This window comes from Venturia canescens, chromosome 2, assembly GCF_019457755.1.
Source record: "Venturia canescens isolate UGA chromosome 2, ASM1945775v1, whole genome shotgun sequence".
Taxonomy (NCBI): domain Eukaryota; kingdom Metazoa; phylum Arthropoda; class Insecta; order Hymenoptera; family Ichneumonidae; genus Venturia; species Venturia canescens.
In genome coordinates, this window is record NC_057422.1 from 22,661,307 (window position 1) to 22,689,086 (window position 27,780).

Here is a 27,780-nt window from a genome sequence, read left to right on the forward strand (position 1 = left end):
TCGCACCCACACCGTGGCACTATGAATAGTTTTTTATAGCCATCAGACAGCTCGACGCCGGGATCGAATTCCATGAAGAAACGAAAACGAAACAAGGGAAATAAAACTGTCGGTGAATTTATCGAGGAAGTTCACGGTTTAGAAACGAAATCGTTCGGTCTGTGAATCGTCGATTGATATCATCCGAGCTTGTGTACACTTTCGATATATATACCGTATCCACGGTGCTGGGATGATTTGTCTGTGAGCTTTTCAGGGCCCCTGGTGATTGCCTGACAACGCAGGTCGATGTGGGCGGTGCTCATCCTGTTATCCAATTTTTTTTCTCCAACTTCCGATTGCCTTAACTTCCTGCGAACAGGTACCTCGTGATGCCTTCATTTTCTTCGAATCACCGATTCATTTACCGTTTGAATGCAAGACCTGCGAATTGTACCTGCTTTTTTTGCTTATTTTTATGCGGCGTTTATACATTTTTGCTTTTCGATTCTTCATTTTTTTCAATTCAATATTTCGAGTTTATTGTTTATGTTTGTTTTGACAAATAAGCATTCTCTTAATCGAATTCTATTTGGAATAAAATATTTGCATATTTCATTATCCAAAATATTGTTACCGATTAACGTTTCATAATGGGAAAAATGTTATACTTGATTTTTGAGATGATCGTCGTCATTTGAATTTGCATCATTTTTAAAAGATCCGAAGCAAAATTCATAACGAAATGGAGAAATCGTTGGTCGCAGAATAAAGAGTTTGCTTTCTCTTGTGTCGATTTATTTTGAATTCTTCTTTCCCTGCATCGTGTTATTCATCCACTCGTTTGAGATCGATTCACGTTTCGTGTGACCGTTAATGTATCATCAAATCCCAAAAATACTCCCAAAACGTTTATCGACACGAAGTTCGCGGATGAAAAACAGATTCGAGTCAACGGAGTATTTCTTCTTTGAGCTGCATATTTTTTCCATCTTTTGTATATTCGATTGGCAAAAAGAGAAATAACATTCGATAATTCCTTGTCAATGTCAGCATTGAAACATTTTTCTCATCCGTCATTTGTAAAATGCAAACATCATATTTCTTTCGCTATGCTACAAAAGAATATTACAAAAAATAGTTTTTTCTCTTCGTCAATTAAATTTGTTCCTAGCCTCTTTTGTACCGCTTTTCGCAATTTTTTTCCTACGTCCCCATGGACGCTGGAAACTTAATAACGAGCCTGGCAGTCTAGTGGGAATAAAAGAAGTTGGTAGAGTTTCGATAGCTACGTGGAGAAATTTGTGGCTATGTATATGAGTATCTTTGGTATCCGAGAGCTGCTGCTCGGCGTTTATTGATCAATCAAACGGGGGTAGCAATAGCCAAAGCCCGGAATCCTTTGAACTCGTCGGTTCGTTTCTTATCTGGCTCCACCCTATTTTTTCTCCATTTTTCCACTCATTTCATTCTATTTTTAGTTTATCGAATATTAAAATTCTGAATTATTCATACGTCAATCAGTTTTATCAGCGTATTAACTCTAGTCAAGGTTTATGGATTTTTTGTTGCAGCATAAAACAAGAACGATCATCTCTTTACACAAACATGAATCGTACAGTAACCGTCGCCGTTTGTACCCTCAATCAATGGGCTATGGACTTTGATGGAAATTACAAAAGGATACTGCAGAGTATTCAAGAAGCGAAAGCAGCTGGTGCCACTTTCCGCAGCGGACCAGAACTTGAAATTTGGTATAACATACATTGATTTTTGTAGAAAACAAAAATTGAAATTTGCAAATTGCTTCCTCAAGATGGTCAAGATGCACGATGTTCAGAGCTTACTCTATGAGGTGCTATATTTTTTTTTCATTTTGGCTTCCTCATAGAGGAAGCTTTCAGCATTGTTCTAAAAGCTTGAGAAAGCAATTTGTTACTTTTAATTTTAATTTTTTTTTTAAATAAAATTTTAACTTATTTATCGACTCTTAACTTTTAAAAATTTCAAAAACATATATCAGCACTTTCTTTTTTTAAACTGTCACATGAAAAAAACTGAATGACAAGCCATCAGAAAAAACAATTTGCAACTTTCAATTTTCATCGTTTTTTCTATTTACATTTAAATTAAATAATTCAGATAACTTTCCTGGAAAGTATAGGTGAAGTACAGTCTTATACACAATATCAAACAAAATTTCCAAGAATTAAAGCGGATTTTTCGAAAAACTCGTATTTTCGTAAAATTCCAAAAATCATAAAATTTAAACCGCTCAACTGATATTTCCCAAATTCAATAACAACCTTCCTATTATGGTAATCTATTTATAAAAAAAAATCAGTAATAAATCTTTAAATTTTTGGAAGTTAGAGCGTCGACACCCTTTTTTTGAAAATTTCAAAACGTCGTAAGATTTGTATTTTTTACAAATTCTGACAAAATTACCAGAGAATGAAGAATTTGTATAGGTTAACATCTGTGCAAAACGGTAGCGATGTATCTCAAATCGTTTTCGAGTTATAAGCGTTTGAATTTTGCAGTGCCATTACACACACACACATACACACACGCATCCGGACATTTATTCTAGATATGATTTTTTGATGTTTTGGAACATTTTAAGCACATTGACATTGAAAACTGGAAAAAAAAAATTTTCATCGTCCCATAACTTTCTCTATGAGGAAGCAAAAATATGAAATTTTCATCGAAATACTAATTATTTGACGTAGTATTACACGTAATTGTTGATAATCAACAACGTGGCACGAATATCAGCAATAACTTTCTGGAGGATTCTATAAGCGTAGTCATGTCATTTCCAATTTAAGATTTTTTTCCTTTCTTAGCATCGCAAAAAAACTGTAACTAAAACGAATTTAATGGTTGGGAAGATATTTGCCGATCGAAATATTCTTTCTATTCGATTTCACGTTGAGAACACGCAGAAAATAACATCGAGCGGAAATCGGCCTAGCTTTTCTTTTTATAAGAACATGCACTCGAATCAAAGAATTATTCTTTTACTTATAGTATTTTATGTAAATTATTAATGTTGATGACTTTTTCTATGAAGATAAAAGAGACGTGTTTATTTTTCAGTGGTTACACTTGCGAGGATCATTTTCACGAAAGTGACACGATTCTTCACAGTTGGGAAGTCCTGGCAGCTTTGTTGCGAAGTTCGATATGCGAGGATATTCTGATCGACGTCGGAATGCCAGTTATGCACAAAAATGTTGTTTACAATTGTCGGGTCGTGTTTTTGAATCGACGGATATTGTTGATAAGGCCAAAACTACAAATGTGCGATACAGGACCGTACCGAGAAAGTCGCTGGTTCTCCGCTTGGGTCAAAGAACGCACGGTCGAAGATCATTTTTTGCCAAGGATCATAGGCCAGATAACCGGACAGACGATCGTTCCGTTTGGCGATGCTGTTATTTCGACGCGAGACACGTGCCTTGGATTCGAGATGTGCGAAGAACTTTGGTCCGGCTCAAATACTCACGTACCTTTATCCCTCGATGGTGTAGAAATAATTTCTAACGGTGAGAAAAATTCGTTATTGAAAATTCTGTTTCTACAAAAGCAGAGATTATAAAAATGCAAAGAGAACATCCAAAATTGTAAGCAAAGGGATAAATATATCGGATTTCAAGATTTTGCCATTACTCACATAAAAACATTCGAAAAAGATACCACTTTGGTGTTCACACAAGAAAATTATTGGCAGAGATTATTAAAAAAAATCTTTTATAAGTCACAAATTGTGCTAAATACTATCGGAAATCTTTCACGTTACGAAATGATTCATTCAATAAAATCCGTAAAGGAAAAATTCTTTGATCCTCATGGTCAATCGATTTCGAAGAGTGTACAAAATTTTCGAATAAATAAAACCAATAATTTTTTCAAATATCGGATCATATTCTCGATCAATAACATCTTCCTGTTGTATTTTGTTCTATACATGGGTATTCGTAATAAAAATGATCATTTTCGATTATCTCATCAAATGCCAAGCATAAAATAAGTAATTCAATATTTTTATCGTTGAACTAAAAAGTTGCGGAAAGTAGAGTAATAAAACATGGCCGAATGATTATTTTGCAGCAAGTGGTTCTATATTTTCATTACGGAAGGCTTATAGAATCGTCGATCTAGTGAAATCAGCGACTTTTCGATGCGGAGGTTGTTACATGTACAGTAATTTTCGTGGGTGCGACGGCGGCATGGTATTTTTCAACGGATCATCGTGTGTCTCGGTAAACGGAAGGATCATAAGTCGTGGGAAACAGTTTTCCCTTGAGGAAGTGGAGGTTACGACAGCGACTTTTGATCTGGAGGAAATCAGGTACGAATATTAGATCTGTTAGCAACAAAAAATAGTGGCTTCGTACAAAATGTTTCTTTGTGTTTTTTCCAATGATTCAGATGTGCAAGAAACTTGATAAAATCTCGATGTACGATAGCCGCCAAAGCGCAGCCTTATCCAAGAGTAAAAGTTGATTTTGCTCTCACCTCAGATGTTCTGAGTGCCCCGGATCAACCAATCGACTGCGATTATGCCGTTGATCCAGATTGCTGTTCATCGTTGACCAGTTCTTTGTATCACACCGCTGAAGAAGAAATGGCAATGGCACCTGCCTGTTGGCTTTGGGATTATCTTAGGCAAGTACAAATACACTACCGGCCAAAAGTTTGGGGACGCTCGTTGAAATTTCTTGACGCACCAAAAGTTAAATTGTTTAATCGAAAAAAGAGATATCGAAATTTTGCGAACGGCATTTTAAAGGGGACACGTGTAGCTTCAATTTGCGTCTTAATGAAACCTTTTTTAGGAAAAAAATGTTGAAAAAAATTTCTTAAAAAATTCTAATGATTATTATCGAGAAAAGCAAGAAAATCTTTCCTATTAACATTTTATCACGCACCCGATAATTCCCGAGTTAAAGCGATTTTAAAAATCAGCATTTCGACGAAAATTGATTTTCAAAAAATCTGCTCCAAAAATTCTAAAAAAAATTCTAGCGAGTACAGAATCGCCAAATACATGTTTTTACCCTCTTGACAATTTTTCAAAAACCTCATAGTTTGCTTGTGACGCCGTACTTTTTGAAAACGTTATTTTTTCACAAAAAATGGGATAACGCGGTGAAAAAAAATCGCAAGCAACTTTTTAAAAAACGAAATCAAAGCTAGTACTCCCGCCTTCGCGTTTACCATGGTGAATATCACTGAAAAAAATTTCTACGAAATGTGCGCGGGATTTTTGAGGGCTGAAAAAAGCTTGAAAAACGGCCAACTTTATTAAGACGCAATTGAAGCTACATGCGTCCCCTTTAAAATACCGTTCGCAAAATTTCGATATCTCTTTTTTCGATTAAACAATTTAACTTTTGGTGCGCCAAGAAATTTCAACGAGCGTCCCCAAACTTTTGGCCAGTAGTGTACTTGTTTGAAAATTCATGAAAAAGCTGATATTTTACAAAATATTGAATTATCACGAGTTTCAAAGGAAGAAAATTTGATCGATAATGCTGAAAACGTGCGGCTTTTGTTCGACCTTTTTCTTCACTCAAATACAAAAGAATGTTTTCAAAACTCCCATTTTTTATCTCTATTCATTTATTTTCGTCAAGACGTTCGTGCCAAGGTGGTTTCTTTCTACCTCTCAGCGGTGGCGTGGATTCTTCTTCGACCGCTTGCATGGTTTATTCCATGTGTACAATCGTCGTAGACGCGGTGAAGGCTGGAGGTGAAATTTCTTTACTGTTTTTAGTTGGATATTCGAACTTATTGGAAAAAGGAACGACGTTTAATTTAAATTTTTATCTCTTGTTTTATCATAAAATAGATGCTCAAGCGTTGATGGACGTTCAAAAGATCGTTGGAAATCCCGAGTACGTACCAAACGATCCCAAAGAACTGTGCAATACTCTCCTCGTCACATGTTACATGGCTACCGAAAATTCTTCTTCAGAGACTAAATCGAGAGCTGCGGAATTCGCGAGCCAGATCGGCTCGTATCATCTCAGCATTGTCATCGATACTGCAATCTCAGCGATTCTTGGAATTTTCAAACAAATCTCGTCTATGGCCCCAAGATTCAAAGCCCACGGTGGATCACCACGCGAAAATTTAGCTTTGCAGAATGTTCAGGTTTGTTTTGTTACCAATTTTTACGATAAAAAATAGAAAAATAAATGGGTTCCGAAAAATCTATTTTGATGGTGAAAAAACAAGGGAATTTTTATTCGTGTGGTTGAGTTTGATAGTATGCTCTTTCTTTCACTTTTGAAACTCGCACGGTTAATATAGCCAGAAATACTTTCATTTTCATTCCTATCAGATCGAAAAATATTCGCTTCTTGGTTTGTCTTCGATGTATAAGGAATGGAAGTTCTACAATTATGAAATGTTTTCAAGGTTGATGTGAGAGCAGTTTCAGGCATCTCTTCTATTTGGTTTTTCTTGGATTTAGATGTAGTTGTAATCAAAAGTTGAGGCTATATTATGCGTTTATGGAATCAGCGATGTAACTAATAAGAGCAACGGTAATGGAGTTGGGTCGGTACTAGCATCAAACAAAAGAGTCACTAAAGTCCTTCGAAAGTTTTCACCGATAAAGTCATTGCGTTTTAGTTTTTCGGAGATTTTTTTTCTGGAGTATTTTTGCAATCGATATAAAAATCTATCGACAAACATTCAACGCAGTATTAAAATCTTGTGTAAACGATAACGGGCGTATACCGCTTCAATTTTGCAATTATTCTCACTCATATAGCTGTTTTGAATCCTCAGACTTTAGAAAGAAGTCTGGATATCAAACATGACTCAGTGATCAAAAGTCTTGCGTAGTTATGTTTTGTTTTGTTTCTGTATTATAGGGAAAATTCCGTCGCACTTTCGGTTTCTGCATCGGCGTGTTTGAATTTTTATAAATGATTTTTAATGATCCTCCGATATCATTGAAGAAACTACATTTTTGCTTGGTTTAGTAATGTTTCAAATGATATATCATCAATTAAACTATCAACAGTCTCATCTTTCACTATTGCTATCTGATTTCCAAGAATTTTGTTTTTGGGGACGATAATTAATCAATAAATAATTCACCTGAACCCCATCGACGAGCTACGAATTTTCATTCAAGTTCAAGTCTCCCGGTCGATGATCAAACATTGGTTACATGGACGAGAGCGAATTTTTTATGTTCATTTCAATATGTTCTATCCGATTATTTTATTAATTCATCACCGTTCCGTGTGATTTTGACAGGATCGAAATTTTCATTGAATTTTCGTCCAATTTATAAGTATCACAAAAAACATTATTTCTGTTTACAACTGACAAATTTAACCACGGATCCGTGCATTCGCTAATAGTCTTGATGCTTATTGATGACCGAAAATTCGTTATATTATGTTTCCCCTCCGTAAAAATTCGGGTTCCTGTCTCATAAGTTTCGTTATTCCAATGGATCGTTGCGATGTCGACTCTTGTGTCAATTATCAATGAATTGTTCGATTTTTTAAAATTTTCTCCCATCAGAGCTTCGTTTATTCACTCTCTTCTTGATCGTAAATTAAAAATGAATATTCAATTTCTGCAAGTTATTTACTTGTTCTCATGTGAAATTTTAAAAACACGTACGTTTCCTATTTACTCTTCATAATTAATCATAACAGATCAGCATGGGCACTCACTTCCTTACAAACGTAGTTTCAGAGCAATTATGCAATTTTTTCGAAAATTCATATCTCAGGCTTCGTAAATCAAGCAGTACTTGTTCTTAATTTGTCATCTTTTTTTGAAATCACAGTTATAAAAAAATCACAATGAATAATCATATAACATATTAAGCTCAAAGATGTAACCGTTGACATTCAAGTTAGAGCCAGTCTACTTTCTTACATGTTTTTTACGTGCCATTATGATGAACTGGTAAGGTAAATTTGTATTCTTTTTACAAATTTCCCTTAACCAATGATTTAAGAATGAAGAAACCCTTGGTTCATGGCAACATCTAGTAGACCTGAAAATATTTGAATACGAAAATTCAATTTAACATTTAACTGAGGTGGGTAGCTTTTCGTCTTAAGGGGCCTACCGAGAGTGAAATTAAAAAAATTTTATTTTGCATATTTCGATAGTCGATACTTTTAAAAATAATACACTAAAATTTTAAATGAATATCTCAAATAGTTTTTAGTTACAGCTTTTTAAAGAGTAGCCGCTCAGCGGTTATCTTTAACCCCCTTTTTCTCAAAACTACTTTTTTCAAATTCGCCATTTTTTTTTCAAAACTCTGCCATTTTGGTAAATTTCAATTTTCGATCATAATCGTGGCTCATTGTACGGGCAATAGCTTCTAGTTTACGAGTCTTCTTGGTTTTTTTTAAATTCCAGCCACGGGGAAGGCCACAGTCATTGCAGCAGTGGAAGACTTTTTTTTGTGACCTGGGAAATAGCGGATAACTCGCTCGAAAATAGATTTTTCCACTTGAAAATTTTACTGTTAATTCATCATTTATGTATGAATATATCTTCCAAATTTGAAAACATTCCATGGAGTAGTTTTTTTTAGAAAAAATTCCCAAAAGTCGGCTTTTTTTCGGTTGTCACACTCGGTGGACCCCTTAATTCATCTCATATGTGGGGGTGGCCCAGAGAGCTGTTTGACATGATAATGCTTATATCTTTTAATGATGTACGTATGAGCTCTAAATTATGATTATCAGGGTTAAATTACAAATTTTTTACGACAGTTTCAAAACATATTTATTCTATTTTTGGTAATTTTGCTTCCTCATCGAGGAAGCTTTGTGACCGATGAAAATTTATTTTTTCCAGTTTTCAATGTCAATGTGCTCAAAATGTTGCAAAACATCGAAAAATCATATCTAGAAAAAATGTCCGGATGTGTGTGTGTGTGTGTGTGTGTATGTTATGGCACTGCAAAATTCAAACGCTTATAACTCGGAAACGGTTTGAGATACAGGGCTACCGTTTTGCACAGATGTTAATTTATACAAGTTCTTCATTCTCTGATAATTTTGTCAGAATTTGTAAAAAATTACGAATCTGATGACGTTTTGAAATTTTCATAAAAAGGGTGTCGACGCTCTAACTTTTGAAAATTTTAAGATTTATTACTGATTTTTTTTTTATAAATAGATTACCATAATAGGAAGGTTGGTATTGAATTTGGGGAATATCAGTTGAGCGGTTTAAATTTTATAACATTTTGAATTTTACGAAAATATGAGTTTTTCAAAAAATCGTCCCACTGCTTCAATTTTTGGAAATTTTGTAAGATATTGTTTATAAGTCTGTACTTCCTCTATACTTTCCAGCAAAGTTATCTGAATTATTTAATTTCAATGTAAATAGAAAAACGATGAAAATTGAAAGTTGCTATCTGTTTTTTCTGATGGCTCGTCATTTAGTTTTTTTTTTTATGAATTTAAACAAAGAGATAAATTAATGTTCGTAAAAGAAGGCAGAGAAAATACATTATTTCCTTGTATACAAAAAAATGCTGCAAATTAAAATTTGCTAATTGCTTCCTCAAGATGGTCAAAATGCACGATGCTCGAAGCTTCCTCTATGAGGAAGCCAAAATGAAAAATAAACCACCTCGTAGAGTAAGCTTCGAGTATCGTGCATCTTGACCATCTTGAGGAAGCAATTTGCAAATTTTAATTTGCAGCATTTTTTCTTTTCTTTCAACCGATTTCTTTTAATTGATCTTCGAAGTTCATGTGCACACATTTTTTTTATCAAAGGCTCGTCTTCGAATGGTCATCTCGTATCTTTTCGCTCAATTGCTGCTATGGGTTCGAGGTCGTCCCGGAGGACTTCTCGTTCTGGGTAGCAGCAACGTAGATGAGGCGTTAAGAGGTTATTTTACGAAATACGACTGTAGCAGTGCCGACGTAAACCCAATCGGTGGTATAGCGAAGGATGATCTAAAGAAATTCCTCAATTACTTCAGCGTCAAACACGGTATAACTTCATTAAAAAAGATTCTCGAAGCACCTCCAACCGCTGAGCTCGAGCCGCTGCAGGGTGGACAATTGGCTCAGCTCGACGAAGTCGACATGGGGATGACTTACAAAGAACTCGGAGTTTACGGCAAATTGAGGAAGATTCAGTGCGCCGGACCTTACTCCATGTTTTGCAAACTCGTCAGTACTTGGGATTGTACACCTCAGGAAGTGCGTACCGGATGTATTTTTTTTCCTCTTGAGAGAATAAAAAACGAAAAAAAAACTTTTTTTTTAATTATTCGCCGCTGTTCTCAATCGAATAGAAAGTCGGCATAAGAATATTCAGATCGCATTTTCGTTTCTGTTGATCATATTTTATATTAATTTTCCAGACTCGATTAATGATTCGTAGTCGTTTTGTGAAGAATTTTGTTAATCATTTATTTGAAAAATATTGAACAATCTCACGAATTTGCATTGGATTATTGAGATCAGAGCTGCTTCCTTATTGAATTGTTCCAAAATCGAAATTTTTGTTATTCTGTTTCATATGAGATGGCTCTCAATATTCGTGATAATTCGTTTCAATTCATGTGTTTTCCGAAAAATAATCTTTTCGAACTATTCAATATTTTAAATGCGGGCCTTTTTTCAGGTAGCTGATAAGGTGAAACACTTTTATCGTTGTTACGCGATAAATCGTCACAAAATGACAGTTGCGACACCATCTTGCTACATGGAAAATTACACTCCGGAAGACAAGAGGCACGATCATCGTCCGTTCCTCTACAATCACACGTGGAAATGGCAATTCAACGCAATCGATGAAAGCGTGAGTATACATTCTTTTTGTCCCTCATTTTCATTTTGTCTTGCAAATTTTATTGAAAAACCATTTATCCAATCCCAGCTGAAACGTCTGGCCGATGGAAAATTGTCTTCACCAAATCGGAAGAAAGCACCGGAAGTTCCATTGAAACCAAAATTCGGTCGACAGATGCCATTTAGTTCTGTTATCAGTAGTGAGTAGAATACGGGAAGAACACAAAAACAAAGAAAAATGTGAAAAAGTCGGCAATTCATAAATTCCAAGATTTTTATCTCGAGAATACATTATTTTAATATTGCCGATCTCGACGTTCTCTGTTGCAGATAAAACCCATCCGGGCGTAGTTGTTTAGCCGATTACATTTAATTAACAAGATCTGTCAAGTGAACAATATATTCCGTAAGTTCCAACCACACACCTACTGTTTTCCTCGTTTTTGGCGTGCGATCGACCGTTTCCGATAGCATTGACAGAAGTTTGTTTCCGTCGTATTTTATAATTGTACGCAACGGTCGAATAAACACTACATAAAGTGCCTTTAAAACTCATAAGCTCCTAATTTCATTTTACTCTGACCCACATACTGAACTCGTTCCTCAGCAGCCGTTATTTCGTTAGTCAGCTTATGATTAAGAATCGGATTACAAGAATGAAAACTTTTGTAAACGTTCATATATACATACCATATACACATCGTGACCGGTGCAATAGCGTCAAATATTGTACGTATAATCATATTATATTGGGAATTTGTAACTACTAGCTGATCAAGGTTCATAAATTTGATTTGATTATTCGATAATTGTGAAGAAAAATAGTTTTTGGTACCAAAATATTTAACTACTGGCCCGGAGTTGGTGTTGCTCGATTTTTTTCGGAATTTTTCAACGTCAATAGATCATTTCGCAACGTCAATACTTCCATTGCGGGCGATAGCTTAAAAGTTTGGCATATAATCACCGATTTTTGGGATTTTTTTTTTTATTTTTCAAGAGGGGGATTTTTCCGGATTTTCTTTTTCTTTTTTTTCGAAAAAGACTGTTCAGAAAAATCTGAAAAAACGTCAGGGTGTCTTTTAGACTTGATATAATCATGTAAAAGCAAAAATTCGCCGCTTTGGCACCATTCGAAAACTATTTCAACGGCCCTCCAATCGCAAGTATGTTGACAAATGTACGCATTTTTTACGTACAGGTGAAATGACAGATATTGGGAAAAATGTTGAATGAATGATTTTCCCAAATGCAGCAAGAAAGTGCGCAATTACGTTTAACGGTTAAAAATATATGATATCGATTAAGAATTACTATTGCTGAAAAGCCACAAAACTTATAGAAATGACAAAGACGATTAAACTCCACCGGTGCATTTATATTGATGTTTTTATTAATTCCTTTTCTCGTTTCTACAAATATGAAAGAAAATATGTCGAACCGTCAGTACACATCAATGAGACAGTGTACATCAGGTCACTCACTCACGTCAGCCATACATACGTTCACACATATACAAACATACAGAGCCATACGAATTGAAAGTTATACCGCGAGCACAAATTTACTGGAAGTAGATCAGAATAAAGTCGATGATTAAATCGGACGTTTCGATAATGTCCAGTCTAGAGGAATGAGAAAAGGGTGTGAGAATATTAATTACTAACGATGATAAATACTTCTGTTTCTTTTTTTTTTTTTTTTTTTTTTTTTAATAATAATATTAATAAAGACAATAACCATGATCTGATTGGCGACCATCGTAATGATAATAATAATAATAATAATAATAATATTGATATGAGTAATAATTAATGATAATACTAATGATATAATATACCGTAGGAGATATAATGTAAAGTGATAAAATAAACGTGATGCAATTGTGTTGCCTCGTGATAATAGTGTGATGATAGCAATGTATTATTTTATCATTATCCCAAATAATATATTTGTTTGATAACACAATATTTGAATTATTAAGAAATCGTCATATATCGTACAATACTGGACGTAAGTAACACACCGAGACACGTGTTTTTTAAATGTCGATAAAAGTATAGATATACGAATTGGTGGATAAGTATCGTTACATTATCTCCGCAAGTGAATAAAAAAAAGAAACAAAAATCATGATATTATATTAAATAGTTAATAATCTTTCTTTCGTCTGAGTATTGCTCCGGGTACGAATTGTCAACGAACCCATCATTCACGTCACTCTACATACGATCGTTTTACAATTGTGTACATTATAAATAACTTTTTTAAAAGTGCGTTGTCTCATTTCTTGAATCAAGGTACTTACGGTTATCGCCTAAATGTCCAGTGCCTTTTCACAAGACTTTGAACCGTCATTGTTCGTTACTAATAACATTCTGTTATTCTTTCATATTCATATATATATACGAATATATATTTACAGTCTTTAAGTTACAGTTGAGGTGAGATGGGCATGCTCCAATCGTCGCGGGAAGTCTACAACAATTTTGTTACACTCATCAACCGACAAAGGTGTTTAATCATTTTACAGGGTCTTATTTTATTTTAAGGAGGGAAGAAAACATTGTTTTAGTACTATTTACAATTGACATTGCGCCATTAACCGGAATCCGTCACAACGCAGTCGGAAACAAGCACCCCGTTTTTTTTACGCGCCTCTCTATTTCCATTCACGCTACTCTTACCAAGCTCACAACAACGGAAGTGTGAACTTTGTTCATTCATCGAATGAATATATTAATTAATGATCCCTCAGCACCCGGCGGATGGTCGGCGTCGAATCAATACGAGCTTTTTATCGTTGGTTTTTAAAAAAATTTTTTTACTTTATCTCTAAAATGTCATAGCGTTTCAACTTGACTTATTCAACAACTGTACATTCATTAATTTACGTTTATACATATTCCGACTGAATTATAACTAATTTATTGCAAACAGCATCGGCGATACGTCGACTCGTGGAATAAAAAAAAATTAAAAAATTGAAAAAAAAAAAACAACATGATTTTTTTCAAGTCGAAACGTTCGCGAATACTGCTCGGCTCACTCCTTACGTTACGTGAGATGCTTTTATATTCTTTATTATTCTTTATGTGAACCAATATTTTATTTACCTACCACCGCAAAGATTGCACGATACCCCGTTTGTGTTTACGTATGTGTAAATATGAAATTATTTCCTGGTGTCGTAGTGCAACAAGAATTACTTTGAATTGAGGATCTACGTTTTTTCCATATTTTTTAAATGACTTTTTCGGTCAAATACGGAGGGAACAAAATTGAGTTTGATACAATGTCAAATACAGCGTCAAAGACCCGGAATCAGCTCGTTCTTACAATTTTTTTCTTAATGAAAGTTCATACAAACGCGTATTTTTATTCATGTCAATTAATTGAAGTGGAAATAAAAACTCTCGATCACGCCCGAACCAAAGTAAAAAAAATTTTCTCGTGTGTGCAAGTGTTCGTGTACGTATATGTCGGTGTGGAAAAAAGTGTAAACATTCCTTCTCCCTATATCACAGGTTACCCTAGCGCAAGGTGTGCGTTAATTATAATCGATTATATTATCAAACGAATGGGGAAAGATTTGTAAAGCGTTGAATCTTCGACAAATGAATCCGGTCGTGTCTCTATGGAGTCGCGATTTGTGTATCTGTCGATTGTTTATTTTTATTTATCAATCACCTCTCTATTTTCGTCGAGTCAGTCGAGTTTGAAGATCCGCGAAGCAGGATCTCAAATAGCGAAGAATCTCAAGAGATCGTTGAGTTTTCATTTTTTATTGTATTTTTTTTATTGAAATAATGAAACGAAAGATAATGAATTATGTACAGCAAACTCGAAGGATCTCTTGAGAAAAGCCCGCAAAGTCAGAAATCAACGTAACTCACCGATTTTTCAGTTGGTCGGAATGAATTAGTGCGAAAACCTCAAATTTAAAGTGATTCTAGTCCTGTCTTCTTAACGGTGAGTGGGAAGGGGTCCCGTAACGTTCGATCCGAGTTTTTGGGGAAGCTGATTTTTCGTCGATATTGCCTGATCGCTACAGGCCTATTTCTACTTTCTTATCAATAACAATTGTATTGCAGACGACGAATAGGGAGTCTATTTTGATTCGTTTCTTCATGTCTATATGTTTATCTCTTATTTCGCATTAATCTCGAATTTTTAAGTCCTTCGTTGTGGAATATCGGATGAGCCCTGAGTCAGCTAGGTCCGATGCAAGGTGTTTATAATCCTCAATAAGTCGACGCCCGATCTAGTTGGAAGGTGTTCTTTGCTTCGAGCATTTTTGAAGATGCTTTAACGCTTCTGAGGTCCGAGTCCCTTGAATCGCGTTGCAAAAGGCCACCCTGCAGATTTAGACGAATTTTGTTTCTTTTTTTGTTTCAAATTTTCTTCTTTACTCGTGCTGCTGAACATTTCTGTTTTTGTTTTCTCTGCCAAGCCGGCTCATTATTTTCTTCGTTTTATGCGCTAGGGATACATAATCGGGCGGTATATTCCACAATCGCTAACATTCTAAATGCCAATCTCTTGTTCAATCGTCAAATTTTTCGAATGAGATTTCGAGAAGCATTTTAATTTAGAATTTATGAGTCAACGATAGACGGAGAATGTATTGCGGAGTTAAAGATGAGCGTGCTTTGATTCTACGTGCGCACCTGGAGCAACATGTTGGCGAAGTTACTATTCGTAAATTTGAAGTGTCGCTTGTCGTAAAATTTTAGTAATGCCGGGCTGTACGGATGCTTGTCCTTCAAATGAAGATAATGAACCTCCGGCTCTTGAGTCGTGTGACCGCATTCCTCGCAAACGTAAACCTGCAAAGTTGCGAAAATATCCGATTTATAAACGCGCAGTCTTTCGATCTCGATACCATACGAAAATATGTTTTCCCAGATTTCCGGACCTCGCAGAACTATTACCAAGATGACAAATAATTGAAACGAATCACTTTTTTCCTCCAAATACCTTTCATTACTGCTGGTCAAAGTAATCAAATTTTCGTACCTTTGTGCGTCTTTCTTTGTACGCGTACTGATGTTGAACACCGTGAACCTTGAGGCAATGACTTTCGAGTGAGCATCGTTGGGTGAAGCTCTTTTCGCAAAGATTACACTTGTATGGTCGGACACCGGTGTGCGTTCGCGTGTGTCTTTTGAGATCGAAGGTGTCATTGAAACCTTTGCCACAAAACGTGCAGAGATAACGTTTAACGTCGCTATGACATTTCATATGACGATTGAGGAGGCGTTGGAGGCTGAAGTTTTTGCTGCACACGCGACAGGTGAACCGATTCGGATCGTCGTCCTATAAGGGATTAAGAATTCGTTGGTTTGAGAATAGCTCTGTTGAAAAATTTATGGCAGAATTGAGCGATAGGAGGGAGAAAAAAGAATCACGAGAAAAATAGCAGACGAGTGTTGTATACCTTGACAGGTGGAGGTCGAGCTGGTCGTTCCTCGTCGCGGCCGACCGAGGCTTGTCTGTGGCCATCAACGGCAAAAGGATTTTTTATCCCGTGCCCACCGTTGACAAATTCCAACTGGCAATCGCCAGGAAGACCCAGCTGCGAGTAAGAGAAAATAAATAAATGTAGAGGGACACGTTGAAAAATGAGTCGATTCGTGATCAGGAGAGGGATTAAGCACTCAAGTTGATTGGCATTGCATAGTAAAAGAGATTAAAAACAGAAACGAAAGGACTGGAAACGAAATATTATCCAGAAAATGTTTTAATGGTATGGCGAGAAAAATAATTATGATGGAAATAATTATTTGACGAATCGATACCGCACCGAGTATGAAAAAAATGACCGTCGTTATGCTTTTGCCTAAATCAATCCGGGGTGCTTACCCTGTGCTGAAGTACACCGGATCTCGACGAAGTAACGGCGGGTGTTTCGCCGACCGATGAAGCGGACGATGAACTCACAGTTGCTGAAACACCCGACGGGCTTGGAGCGTGTTCCATGAGACCACACGCCGGTGATGTACTCGTGGAAGTTGCGTCGAGGGAACAGCTCGCTGCACCTGGGCTGGGGAGGCTCCCACCGGCGCTGCTTCCGGAATCGAGTTCCAGGCCTGTAATGACAAAAACGAAACGCGATTATAAAACTTTACGCAATCGATAAAAAAACTCTTCCGTAAGCCATAGCGAGCTTTCGAGTGGAGTGTGTTGCGAGGCTCGAAACGAAGAACGAAAAGTAAAGAGAAAGAAAATCTGCAAAACTTACCACTTCCGGTGAAGCTGAGTCCCGGGCTGAGAAGACCTTGATGATGTTGCTGATGAGGGGACGTCGCAGAGTTTTGTTGCTGTTGCTGATGCTGCATTTGGACTTGAATCTGGAGCTGCTGTAACTGGGGCTCGTTCTGATGTTGATTTTGGTTGAGATGAAGCGCCAATTCCGGTCGCTCTTTGGGCAATGGCTGATAACTAGATTCGCCATTGTTGTAGGAAATGCTGGATAGTTTATTGGTCGTAAAGTGTTGAGGTGGATTCGTGTAATGTCTGGAGGCGTCGAAGCCGCGGGCTAGTGTCATACTGTGCTCGGGGAAGGGATCGACGCTGGGCTCAACGGGTGTCGACATATGGCCATCTTGGCCAATACCGCTGCCGGCGGAAGCCGGCGAATGGAGGGAGTCCTCGAGGAGATCATTGCCGCCTTCCTCGGCCGGAAGCCTCGGCAAAAAGAGATCAGCAGCGTCGCTGAGACTCTCCAGGAGAGCGGTATGGTCGGAAGGAGAACTGAAGGTCAAAGTGGCTGTGAATTGGAGCGGATCAACCACCGCTCCTGTCACCATGTCGACCATCATTCCAGAATCCGTAACGTCGTACGCTCCGTATTGACCCGAGAGCAAATCGTTTGGCTGAATCTTGTAAGCTGCTAAATCTTCCTCTTCCTCTTTCAATGTTATCCCGTAAGAGCCACACACATTTTGGAGCAACGAATATTGCTTGCCCTCTTGAGCACCGTACGGGGAGTGTTGGGAATTCATGTCCTGTTGACCCGTGTCGCATTCCATGCCGACCGCTGTCGAGGGTGTGAGGAATCCGTTTCCTGAAATCAACGTTCATCACCGCGTTAGATCATTTTACACGGGTGTTCAACAATCGATGATCAATGAATCGGGCTTTTTATTAAGGCATTATCAAAGTGGACTCGGCCATGCGTCTCTCTGTGGAACTTCTCAGCAGGCTGTCGATCACTGATTGCTATATTGATATCATTTTTTCTCATTTCCACATCTAAATTAAACGACAAAAAACACGCCACTTCGAAGTCTTTTCTAGCCTCTTCCGAAATTCTTGACTGTCAAAAGTTTTTTTTTGGAGAAAATTTCGAAGGAGCGACGTCGAGAGTTTGTGTAAAATTCAAAGGATTCGATTCAATACAATTGGAATATTCTGATGTTTTTCTGTTCAAAGAGAATCTATCCTCACGAAAATCAGTCGCGATGAAAGGAATATTGAAAGCAAAATTTTAGTTATGAAAAGATTGCACGGCAAGACTAAACGCTCGAGCGTTAAACGAAAGTATCAGATGGCTCGCGCCGAAAAATAGAGGAACGAAATAACGATTGCTACTGTCCATCGTAAGTTTGCATTTAAACAAAGATAAAAATTCGAGTCTTACACGTGCAAGCAAATAGACGATTGCGCCCAGCTGACTCACGCTTCAAGAATGCAATAAGAAAAAAATAATATAACTCGAGCATGGTAGACGTGGCTCATCATGTACGATATACCTATGTAATCAAAACCCTTCTTTGTTTTCTGGGGCAAGAGGGGAACAAAGCTTGAATCTCGCGCGATTGGCTAATGAATTACCCCTTCTATGCAATTTTGAGGGGAAATTGATGTGACGATCGCGCCTAAAACTTCGTATGGAAGGGAGAAATTCGAGGGGGGTAAAGTCTATTTAAATCAAGTGCAAAACGCCCTGAGCGTCGTTCTTCCTCTTGTTCATCGTCTTCACGAGAATTTTCTAAACGCGCAGTTCCGTTATTCGCGAGTCTTTGCGAAAAAGGACTTTGTCCAAATTATTCACAAAATCATCCCGTCTCAATCCGTACTTGGAATATTCCTTTCTTTCAAATTAGAGACCAGTTTCAAGACCAGTTTAAAACCAACCATATTAAAATCAATAATTATAATCAAATATATTGTAATCAACGTTGTAAACCATCTACGACGAGCTATTGTAACCGCTCGAACACAACGATCCGCCTAATTGTAAGGAAAGAGATAAAGGAAACCAGGAGAAATCCGATTAATAAATAATCCACGATAAATAACCAAGAAATATATCGTGAGAACTCACTTAAAAAAATATATATATATATATATATATTCACACCTTTGTGGGTTTATCTGCACGCCACTGGGATTACAACAATCTATCTTGCAAAAATCATTCTTACGCTCCCATATTCAAAAGACGTGACTCTCGTCCCTGGGTAAAGGACTTATGTGTCTTGACCCGAAAGAAGAGTTAATACCGTATTGCGTTCCCTTCTATTTAAAAAATCTCCTACTGGGACGTAACAGGTTCACCGGTAGAAGTTTTTACCCACACTAAAAGCTCAATAGCTCAGTCAAAAATCAATGGAATCAAGTTTAGTAAACGTCATTTTAAAGGCGATAAATTGAGCTTCAATTTGCCACTTCTTAAATTTGTTTACGATTTTTTTAGCTGGCAACGCGTTTTAGAACAGCGCTGTTTTTCGACAAATTTGTAGCCTTCCTAAACCAGCTGCCAATAAAGGAGACATTTTTTCGCTACTTTTCTCCATGACAGCTTTGTAGGGAATAGAAAAAGCTTCATTTTCGTTTTTTTTTTAAATATCGTACGATTTTTTTTCACACGGTTATCTTAATTTCAACTAAAAATGAGGAGTTTCAGAAATTGTGAATTGTGACGTACTTCGAAAACTTTGAGCGTTTCGAGGAAATGTCAAGCGGCTAAAAAGTTGTGTCGGTTTATTATAAACTTGTTCTAATTATTTTAGATTTATTTTTCTGAAAAATTTTTTTTTTTTATCTTTTCGGTCAGATCTCTACCGATGGTGACTCGAGAAATATGGCGTTTGGGATAAAATTTCAGAAAGGAAGAAAGGTTCCCTTTATATCTATTCCATTTATTAAACTTGATTCCGTTGATTTTTGCCTGAACTATCAAACTTTTAGTGTGAGTAAAAATTTCTACTGATGAATCCAATCTTTTGAATGCGAGTGTATATACATTCCTTTGACGTATATTAGATGTGCCTTCCGAATTTTGAATCGATCGTTAGCACCGCTCTCTCGAAATTAAGTGTAACAACTAGTACGTGCAAGCGATTAGTTGAAAAACTGCTAGATCACTTCGTATATTAAGATCGGTTCCTTTTTCTTCTCTTTTTTACAACAAAATTTTCTATGATAATGCCAACACTTAGCGCGGCCTAGGTCGGAGGCTACCAGGGCTCATAGATGTTTATCTTCAAATAGTTATTTCTGGATAAATTTAAGCGCCAACTTGCTTGTACTCTGTGATTTGACAAAGCTAGCCCTGGTAGAGGAGAGGTTCGATTGAACGTGTCTACATGGAGAAAACGGATTCGTTGTGTACAGTGAAGAATATATTATTTTAAAAAAATTTTTAAAGTATTTAGGCACCGCGATTACAAGCAGCATTGTATTTTTTGAATTTTCCAATTTTTCCTCCCTTCAATTATAAACAGCTTTATGTGCATGGCAAAAAATGATGCACCTGAGAACTATATTTCGTTTTGTTTTCGAGTGTTATTCATCGTGTCAGACTAGCACTTACTGATAAGTGGAAATGGATTGTAAATCACAAATTTTCAGTGTCAGCATAGTAAATTATACACGAATATACACCGAATATGTGTGACATTTTATCATACATATAGTTTTTTTTTCAGGGTTGCCTGAGCATACTTTACAATATAAACATTTGAAGTGACTGAAAAGATTTTTTACTATGCTTATAGGGAAAAACACTCTTATATACTGTCCCCAAGATACTATATTATTAGTACTTTCCTCTAGAATTTTCGGCCTCGTTTTCTCCGTATATTAAATTGGAATTTATTAAGTAGGGGTGGATTATCCAAAAAAGAAACGAAGATGAAACATTCCGGAGGGAAAGTGAATACTTGCTGACAGACTCACTTCTTTTGTTAAACCATTTATTGTTGCGGAGAGCACAATTTCTTCAACCACGATTTTTTTTTACCAAACAAAACGTTTTAGAAATGCAATAGTAAATAATTTTACGGAAACACAACTCCCCGATAGTGGATCCTGCCCTCGGTCTTTACAATTAAGACAATTCGACTCGAGATCCGGGGCAAACGTGCCTTCTCGCATCGATTCTCTTAATGATCGAACCGCAGCGGCAAAGGGATTATCCCTTCCCGCTTAATAATAAAATTCTCGCTACGGTATCTCTAGTTTTTGCGCCCGAGGAGTTTGTATTGGTGTTGACGTCGAGGGACTCATCTCACAAATAATTTCTCTGTCACAAAAATATGTAGAGGAAAGTAGGGCAAAGCGGAACACTCCCCCGAAAATTTAGAACATCTTTTTCTCCGTTATAAATCTGCAAAATTTCGTTATTCGGCTGAAAACATGCTTCAAAAACTCAAAATTGGAGGAAAAAAAATTTTTTTTTTGAAAATTGAATTTTTTTTTAATCAATGAATTGACTTATCAGCTCAAAATAAGCCGTGAAATAGTTATCATCATTAAAAATATGGATATTTCCAAGATATGTAATATTTATACAATTTTATCTTGTTTACGATAACTTCATGGTACTCTTAGAAGAACGTGCGGTGGTTTACATTTGTTCTGTCAACTATTGCTGTATTAAAAAAATTGATTTTTCACACTTATTTCTCATATCCTATCTCCCCCTCAAAAAAAGACTCTTTTGACGATTTTGATTAATTTTCTCAGATGTGTGGTGAAATGAAAAAAAATTTTAATTTTATGAAAAAAATGGGGCAAAAGTGGCCTTTTCTTTGTGCGAAAACATGTTTGTGTCCACTTTGCCTTATTTTTTTTTACTTATTTTGAATATTGTTAAAAGTTCTTCGTTTCTTGACGTTCTATTTCAACGGAACTTCATTGAAAATATTAATACGGTAATGTGTGCTGAGGCGACGTTTTTTTGTGCCTACTTTGCCTCATTTTTGAATTTATTTTGAATTTTGCTAAAAGTTCTCTTGACGTTCTATTTTAATAAAACTTGGTTGAAATTCATGAAATGAAATTGATCAATGGGAGAAAAACAAACGCACTGTTCTCCTCACACTCATTTTCATTTGAAATGTGAAAAAAAAATCTTATGACTAAAATAATTCAGATTAAAATTTGAGTCAGAATCCACGACTGATTTCTTTGATGGAGATCGAAATGGGATCAGTTCATTTGAGTTGGAATTTTTCTCACTTTCAGGTGTGTATCCTTAAAAAATAAGAGTAACATGAATTTCATGTTACTCTTATTACATGATGATAACTTATGTTACATGATGATAATTATTTCACGGCTTATCTTGAGCTGATAAGTCAATTTTTGATTTAAAAAAGTAAATTCAATTTTCAAAAAAAAAAATTTTTTCCTCCAATTTTGAGTTTTTGAAGCATGTTTTCAGCCGAATAACTAAAGTTTGCAGATTTTCAATGCAGAAAAAAATGTTCTAAATTTTCGGGGAAATGCTCCGCTTTGCTCGCCTGTTTCACTTTGTCTTACTTTCCCCTATAGCCACTACTGCAATTCCAGCGTCGTCAAAAAGTTAAATAATTCGTTGATATCTTTGATCAATCATTATTTTCATATATTCATGAATAAAGTTCCTTGAGAATAAATTGCAATAACAATAATTGGTAGTTTTGTTTTACCTTGCGTGCCATTGTACTGATTTGCAAAGTTTGCTAGGTTGTTGCCTCCCTTGAGGGACTCGTAGAACGGTGGCAAAGAGCCAGTGGGAGGTGAGCTAGGTCCATAATTCCCGCGGCCTCCGTTACCGCCAGGATTCATGCCACCGCCTCCGGCACCACCACCGACGGTCCCACCGCCGCCGCCGCCACCTCCTCCGCCGCCGCTATTCGTAAATCCAATTCCGCCGCCTCCGCCACTTGCTGAACTTCCGCCGTTGCCGGAAGAACCGCTATTATTTCCACTGCTGGAGCCACCTCCGTTGTTGCCGGAATTGGTCGATCTACCGTGACCAGCCGCCGCATTGATGGTCTGCGGTCCCGATAATCTCATCGCCAACATTGGTCTCGCGATCGAATTCCCCATGGTTCGCGATGCTATCGCACCTTCCCGACCGCTTCGCTCCTCGTCCGCATCTTCTTCCTTTCTCTTCGGCATCGCATAATTTATAGGTTGATCCTGAATTAAAGTATTATTCGACGCGTTTACAAATTTTCAACAATCCAAGTCTTAAAGAGACCACCTTGAGTGAACAATTTTATAACATATGACATAACATATTCATAGGAAATAATGCTGGTATGAAAAAGTATGTATTACGTTCGAAAATGATCGAGAAATTCATGAAACTGTGGGCAGAATAACAACCGTCCTCTTTACGGCTCTACTCAAAAACAAAGCTGCTCCTAACAGCTCTACTCTCAAATTTGAAAATCAATATGTCCCCTCTTTTGCCATTAATCTTCTGTGTCATCCGCCTGGAAGTGTTAAAGAGTAGAGACGTGATTCATAAATAAAAAAAAATCTTCGGAGTGGAAATATTATCGAGCAGATTTGTAAGAGTCTAGTTGTGTTGCAGCAAGTCAACGATTCTACTCTCAGTAATGTATTCAATAACAGTTCTCCTTTAAATACATGCTCAAAGAGCGGAGTTGTTATTGCGTAGAGCTGTGACGATGCAGCTGCTAGTTAACAACTCTATCGATGGCCATTCTCGATAACAACTCCGCTCCTTAACAACTGCGGATCTGAATAGAGAACGTCCATCCTCTTTAACATATCTACTCGGGTGTGATATTTAATCTCCAATATCTCTACTCATGATGATTTCAGAACGTATCTCATCGTGAGTAGAGATATTAAAAGTCATGGATTATACATGAGTAGACGTAGAGATGTTATGAATTTCGGAGTAAAGATTTTAAGAGCAGAGTGTTCTTTTCGAGTATAGCCATAAAGAGGACGGTTGTTATTTTGCCAAACTGTGAAGCGTCATTCATTTATTATTGTTGGTCAATTGATGTTCGAGAATTGACGGGATAATTGAAAGAATCTGTAACGAATTTACCTGTTCCGGTTCTTGAGCACGAGACAATTCTGGCTCTTGCGTACGTGGTAATTCAATTTTCGTGTGTTCTTTCCTCGGGGGTTGACTCTGAGGTGGAACTCTCTGTATAACGGAAACTCTCGTCGGTGGTTCGACCCTGGGAGTTTTGGGTGGCGTAACTGGTCTCGGGAGTTCGAGTCTTTCCGATTTGAACGGCAACGTTTTGTCACCGGTTGGTGCGATCGGTGGGCTGCTGTACTCTTTGCGTTCGGCTCTCGTTAGAACGTGACCCCGACTACCGTAAGGAACATCGCCCCCTAAGATACTCGAAATGAAACGTCGCGGTGGTGAATTCGATGGTGTCGACGGCTGCCACTGTGGCGGTGGAGAACTCGCCGGGCTACTGCTTCGCAAAGATTCAGGAGTCGTTGCTCGATCATCTTCCGTTCGATCACGGTCTAAAAACAGATAAAACAAATGCAAGTTATCTAGAGACAAGTACATTTATTTATGTATATGACGAGTCGCTGCCAGAGAGTCTTTACCGGACCGGCAGCGTTGCCAATAGGGTATTACACCTTTTTTTGAAAACTGTTGAAAAATAATCCTGAGATCGTAATAAACCAGTAGAATTTTTATTTCAATTTTATAAGATGGAAAACTGTCTTAAAAACTATTTTTTATTGATGATTTTGAATTTTCGCGCGGAAACGCTAGCCACCATGTTAGTAAATAATACGATTGTGAAAGACCAAGAAATAAGATTTGTGAAAATAATGAGTTATAATGGTATATCATTGGTGTCTCGTGCTTCAATGCAATAATACAAGTGTAAAAATGCTACAAAAATTGTGGATTCATCGCCACCATCAACGTGTATTTATCATTGGTAGATTTGTACTTTCTGCTTTCGCACAAAACCGTTTTCCATAATATGATTTTAATCAAATGAATGATAAAAGTCCACAAACGTGCATAATAACTTGTAAAATTTCAAAATGACACAGAGCGCACGATAAGAATCTAGATTGTTTACTATCGGAGTGACGTCACGTTGGAATCCAACATGGCGGATGGCGTTTTAGACATTTGAAAAACAGATGAAAAAAGACGATTTTTAAAATTGAATTATAAAATTTACATTGCATTTTTATGAATAAATATTGACGTTTCTCGTTTACTTTTTATGAAATCTATCATAATCATGCATTTTTATGTATTTTACAGCATTGATGCTGTTTTTTTGTTTTCATGCACAAAAACAAACTCATCTCTGAATATCGTACTGCGTACTTGAACTTTATAAAGCTTTTGCCTCGCACAAGTCGCCCGACGACGCTCGATCTTTTATTCATGCCCGTTTATTTTTGTATATTTTTTCATTCAACGAAGATTCTAACAGATTTGCTGACAACTTGAGTGATAAAATCTCCCGAGAGTCTGGCGTCGCAGTGACCCCATCGCGAGATGATTTTCTCATTCCAGTTTTCCGATGGTAGTTCAAGTATTTGAAAGTGAGTAGTGAGTTTTACGATTGTGCAAAAAAATCATGTGAAATTGATATGTGTACACATATATGTGAGCAGATCCATTGGATTTCGCACAATTTCTCGGGAGGGGTCTTTCGAATTTGCACAAACTTGGGTACTTCAAAGTACATGAAAAACTATTCTCAATAATACCAAATTTCAACTCTCTAAGTGCTCAAGGTCACGAGAACGAGCTTTATAAAGGTAAAAAAATGTCCTTTTTTTGCCTCGTTTTAAGATGATGCTTCACAAAGACTTCGCGTTCAACTGAAATAATACTGGCTACATTGTCCTTAGTATACCATCTAGAGTGTAGAAAAAAGTTGTTCAGTCATCCAGATCGAGAGGCCTTTTATTGCGACCAAGTTAGATGAATTTAAAATTTTCGTAAAATGACCATTTTCAAATAGACGCTACTGGTTTATTTCCAGCTTAATTAACTTCTAATATGGCTCATTCTTTTCGTTTTTCATACCTTCCAAACGAGTCATAAGCAAAATTTGGGTTGCGTGAAAAAAACCCAGAGAAATATCATTTCGAAGTTGGTCATTTTCGAAATTTTACAAAAAATCACTAACTTTGACCCTGCACCACGGATTTCTATCTACTCCGATGTCCACAAAAATTTAGGTGAGAGTACTTCTTTATATCTAGAATGACTATCTCTGAGAAATTTCTTGACCCGAACTTCCATCACTCCCTATAGCCTGCCGAAAATCACAATATTTCCGAGTGCTTTCATATTGAAAAATATATGATGCAGCGTTTCTAATTTTTCTTTTTTGGCTGTTTTACTCAGTTTTCTGTATACAGTTACATAGAATTGAACACATGTTTACCACATAAATACCAGTAAATTTCTCGATAAATGGAATCATATGTTATACAAAGCATTTTCATGTGAATTTTCGTATTTAAAAATATTCCATTTTTAAAGAAAAATAGCTCTGTTACCCCCACCACCGCAAATCGGTTTATTCAGAGTCTCGGCGAGCCTCGGGCCAGCAGAAGACAGGGCTATCAATGTACTTGTCCCGAGACTCTACCGAGTCTTTTGATATCTCAGCGACTTGATTCGAATTGCATCATTTTAAAACGAGGCAAAAAATTGTCATTTTTTGACCTTATAAGGTTCGTTCTCGCGACCTTGAGCACTTAGGGAGTTGAAATTCGGTATTTGAGGATAGTTTTTAAGGTACTTTGGAGTGCCCAATTTTGAGCAAATTTGAAAGACCCCTCCCGAGGGGTTGTGCGAAATTCAATGGATCTGCTCATATATTTTTTTAATCTCAGGGCTCATTTGCCTGCGGTAAAAGTAGTCCGATCATGGAAATTTTCTTCTCAATAATCCACGGGAAAGAGCAGCAGGCGATAACCTTGAATTTAAAAGAGTTATTCGAGCGTCGCGGTCGTTGATCTTGACAGCGTGTTTTGCGTTCGAAGAAATACATTTGTGAATGTAAATTACGGGAGGTTGTGTTTGTGCGCATGAAATGTGTCGCGCACTGGCGAACGGCGAATTATCTTTCGTAGGAAGTTTTTGCTTGCTTAGTTTAAAGCGCGACCCTGGCAACGTTGTACGTAACATTTACATTCGCGTCTTGCACCAAGAGAATTTCAATTAACGAGCGATCGTTTCCGCGGGTCCTCGACATCGTTTACTCCCTCTCTGATAAAAAAAACACATCCCTCCACTCGCTCCGGCGGACTGCTTGTCATTTTACATAATCGTTTTTATCGTCTGCGAAAAAATAACGCCCGAGCTTCGCCAGAATACCTCAGAATTATTTACTCATAGGGAAAGCAGTGACCCGGAACTTCACTACCTTTTCCTCAGAATTCTCCGAAGAATCTCGCATTATTTCAATGTTCGCGTCCATCCGCGTAACTTCTCGATCATATCCAAATATTTACTTTCCAAACAATTCCAAATTTCCGAAACGTTCATTCATTTGTGCGAAAGAGAGAAAATTTATTTAATAATCGCTCCTGCAGACAGATTGAGATAGAGAGAGGAAGATAATTAAAATGCGAACGAGTACAATGTCTCGGCTGTGCACCACGCGTCGTTGAGATAAGGTCGTAAAACTGTGAACAAGCTCGAGGCACATTGCAAGTTAAATCACTGTTCGGTATTGCTGAACTGCATAGATATTTATGA

The 27,780-nt window shown here is 37.0% G+C and overlaps 2 protein-coding genes across 7 annotated transcripts in view; one reads left to right on the forward strand and one right to left on the reverse strand.

Moving 5' to 3' along the window:
- Positions 1-11,357, forward strand: part of Nadsyn (NAD synthetase) — a 30,883-nt gene extending 19,526 nt beyond the window's left edge. For 3 of the 5 annotated variants that reach the window (XM_043411623.1, XM_043411626.1, XM_043411624.1), the window contains 10 exons: positions 1,554-1,733; positions 3,085-3,533; positions 4,099-4,339; positions 4,420-4,656; positions 5,628-5,743; positions 5,843-6,147; positions 9,777-10,208; positions 10,636-10,812; positions 10,891-11,002; positions 11,133-11,357. In XM_043411623.1, coding sequence (XP_043267558.1) covers positions 1,554-1,733; positions 3,085-3,533; positions 4,099-4,339; positions 4,420-4,656; positions 5,628-5,743; positions 5,843-6,147; positions 9,777-10,208; positions 10,636-10,812; positions 10,891-11,002; positions 11,133-11,161 — 2,278 coding nt within the window. In that variant the 3' untranslated portion in view covers positions 11,162-11,357. Of the gene's footprint in view, positions 1-244; positions 362-1,531; positions 1,734-3,084; positions 3,534-4,098; positions 4,340-4,419; positions 4,657-5,627; positions 5,744-5,842; positions 6,148-9,776; positions 10,209-10,635; positions 10,813-10,890; positions 11,003-11,132 lie in introns of those variants that run through there. The other 2 variants (XM_043411625.1, XM_043411622.1) reach the window with 2 other exon arrangements.
- An 816-nt stretch (positions 11,358-12,173) lies between these two features.
- Positions 12,174-27,780, reverse strand: part of ovo (transcriptional regulator ovo) — a 34,088-nt gene continuing 18,481 nt past the window's right edge. The window contains exons 2-9 of one of the 2 annotated variants that reach the window (XM_043411621.1): positions 24,112-24,548; positions 22,727-23,222; positions 17,047-17,871; positions 16,746-16,894; positions 16,243-16,380; positions 15,822-16,121; positions 15,473-15,631; positions 12,174-15,160 (exon numbers count right to left, since the gene is read on the reverse strand). In XM_043411621.1, the coding sequence (XP_043267556.1) occupies positions 15,047-15,160; positions 15,473-15,631; positions 15,822-16,121; positions 16,243-16,380; positions 16,746-16,894; positions 17,047-17,871; positions 22,727-23,222; positions 24,112-24,548 (2,618 nt within the window). In that variant the 3' untranslated portion in view covers positions 12,174-15,046. Of the gene's footprint in view, positions 15,161-15,472; positions 15,632-15,821; positions 16,122-16,242; positions 16,381-16,667; positions 16,895-17,046; positions 17,872-22,726; positions 23,223-24,111; positions 24,549-27,780 lie in introns of both variants that reach the window. The other variant, XM_043411620.1, reaches the window with a different exon arrangement.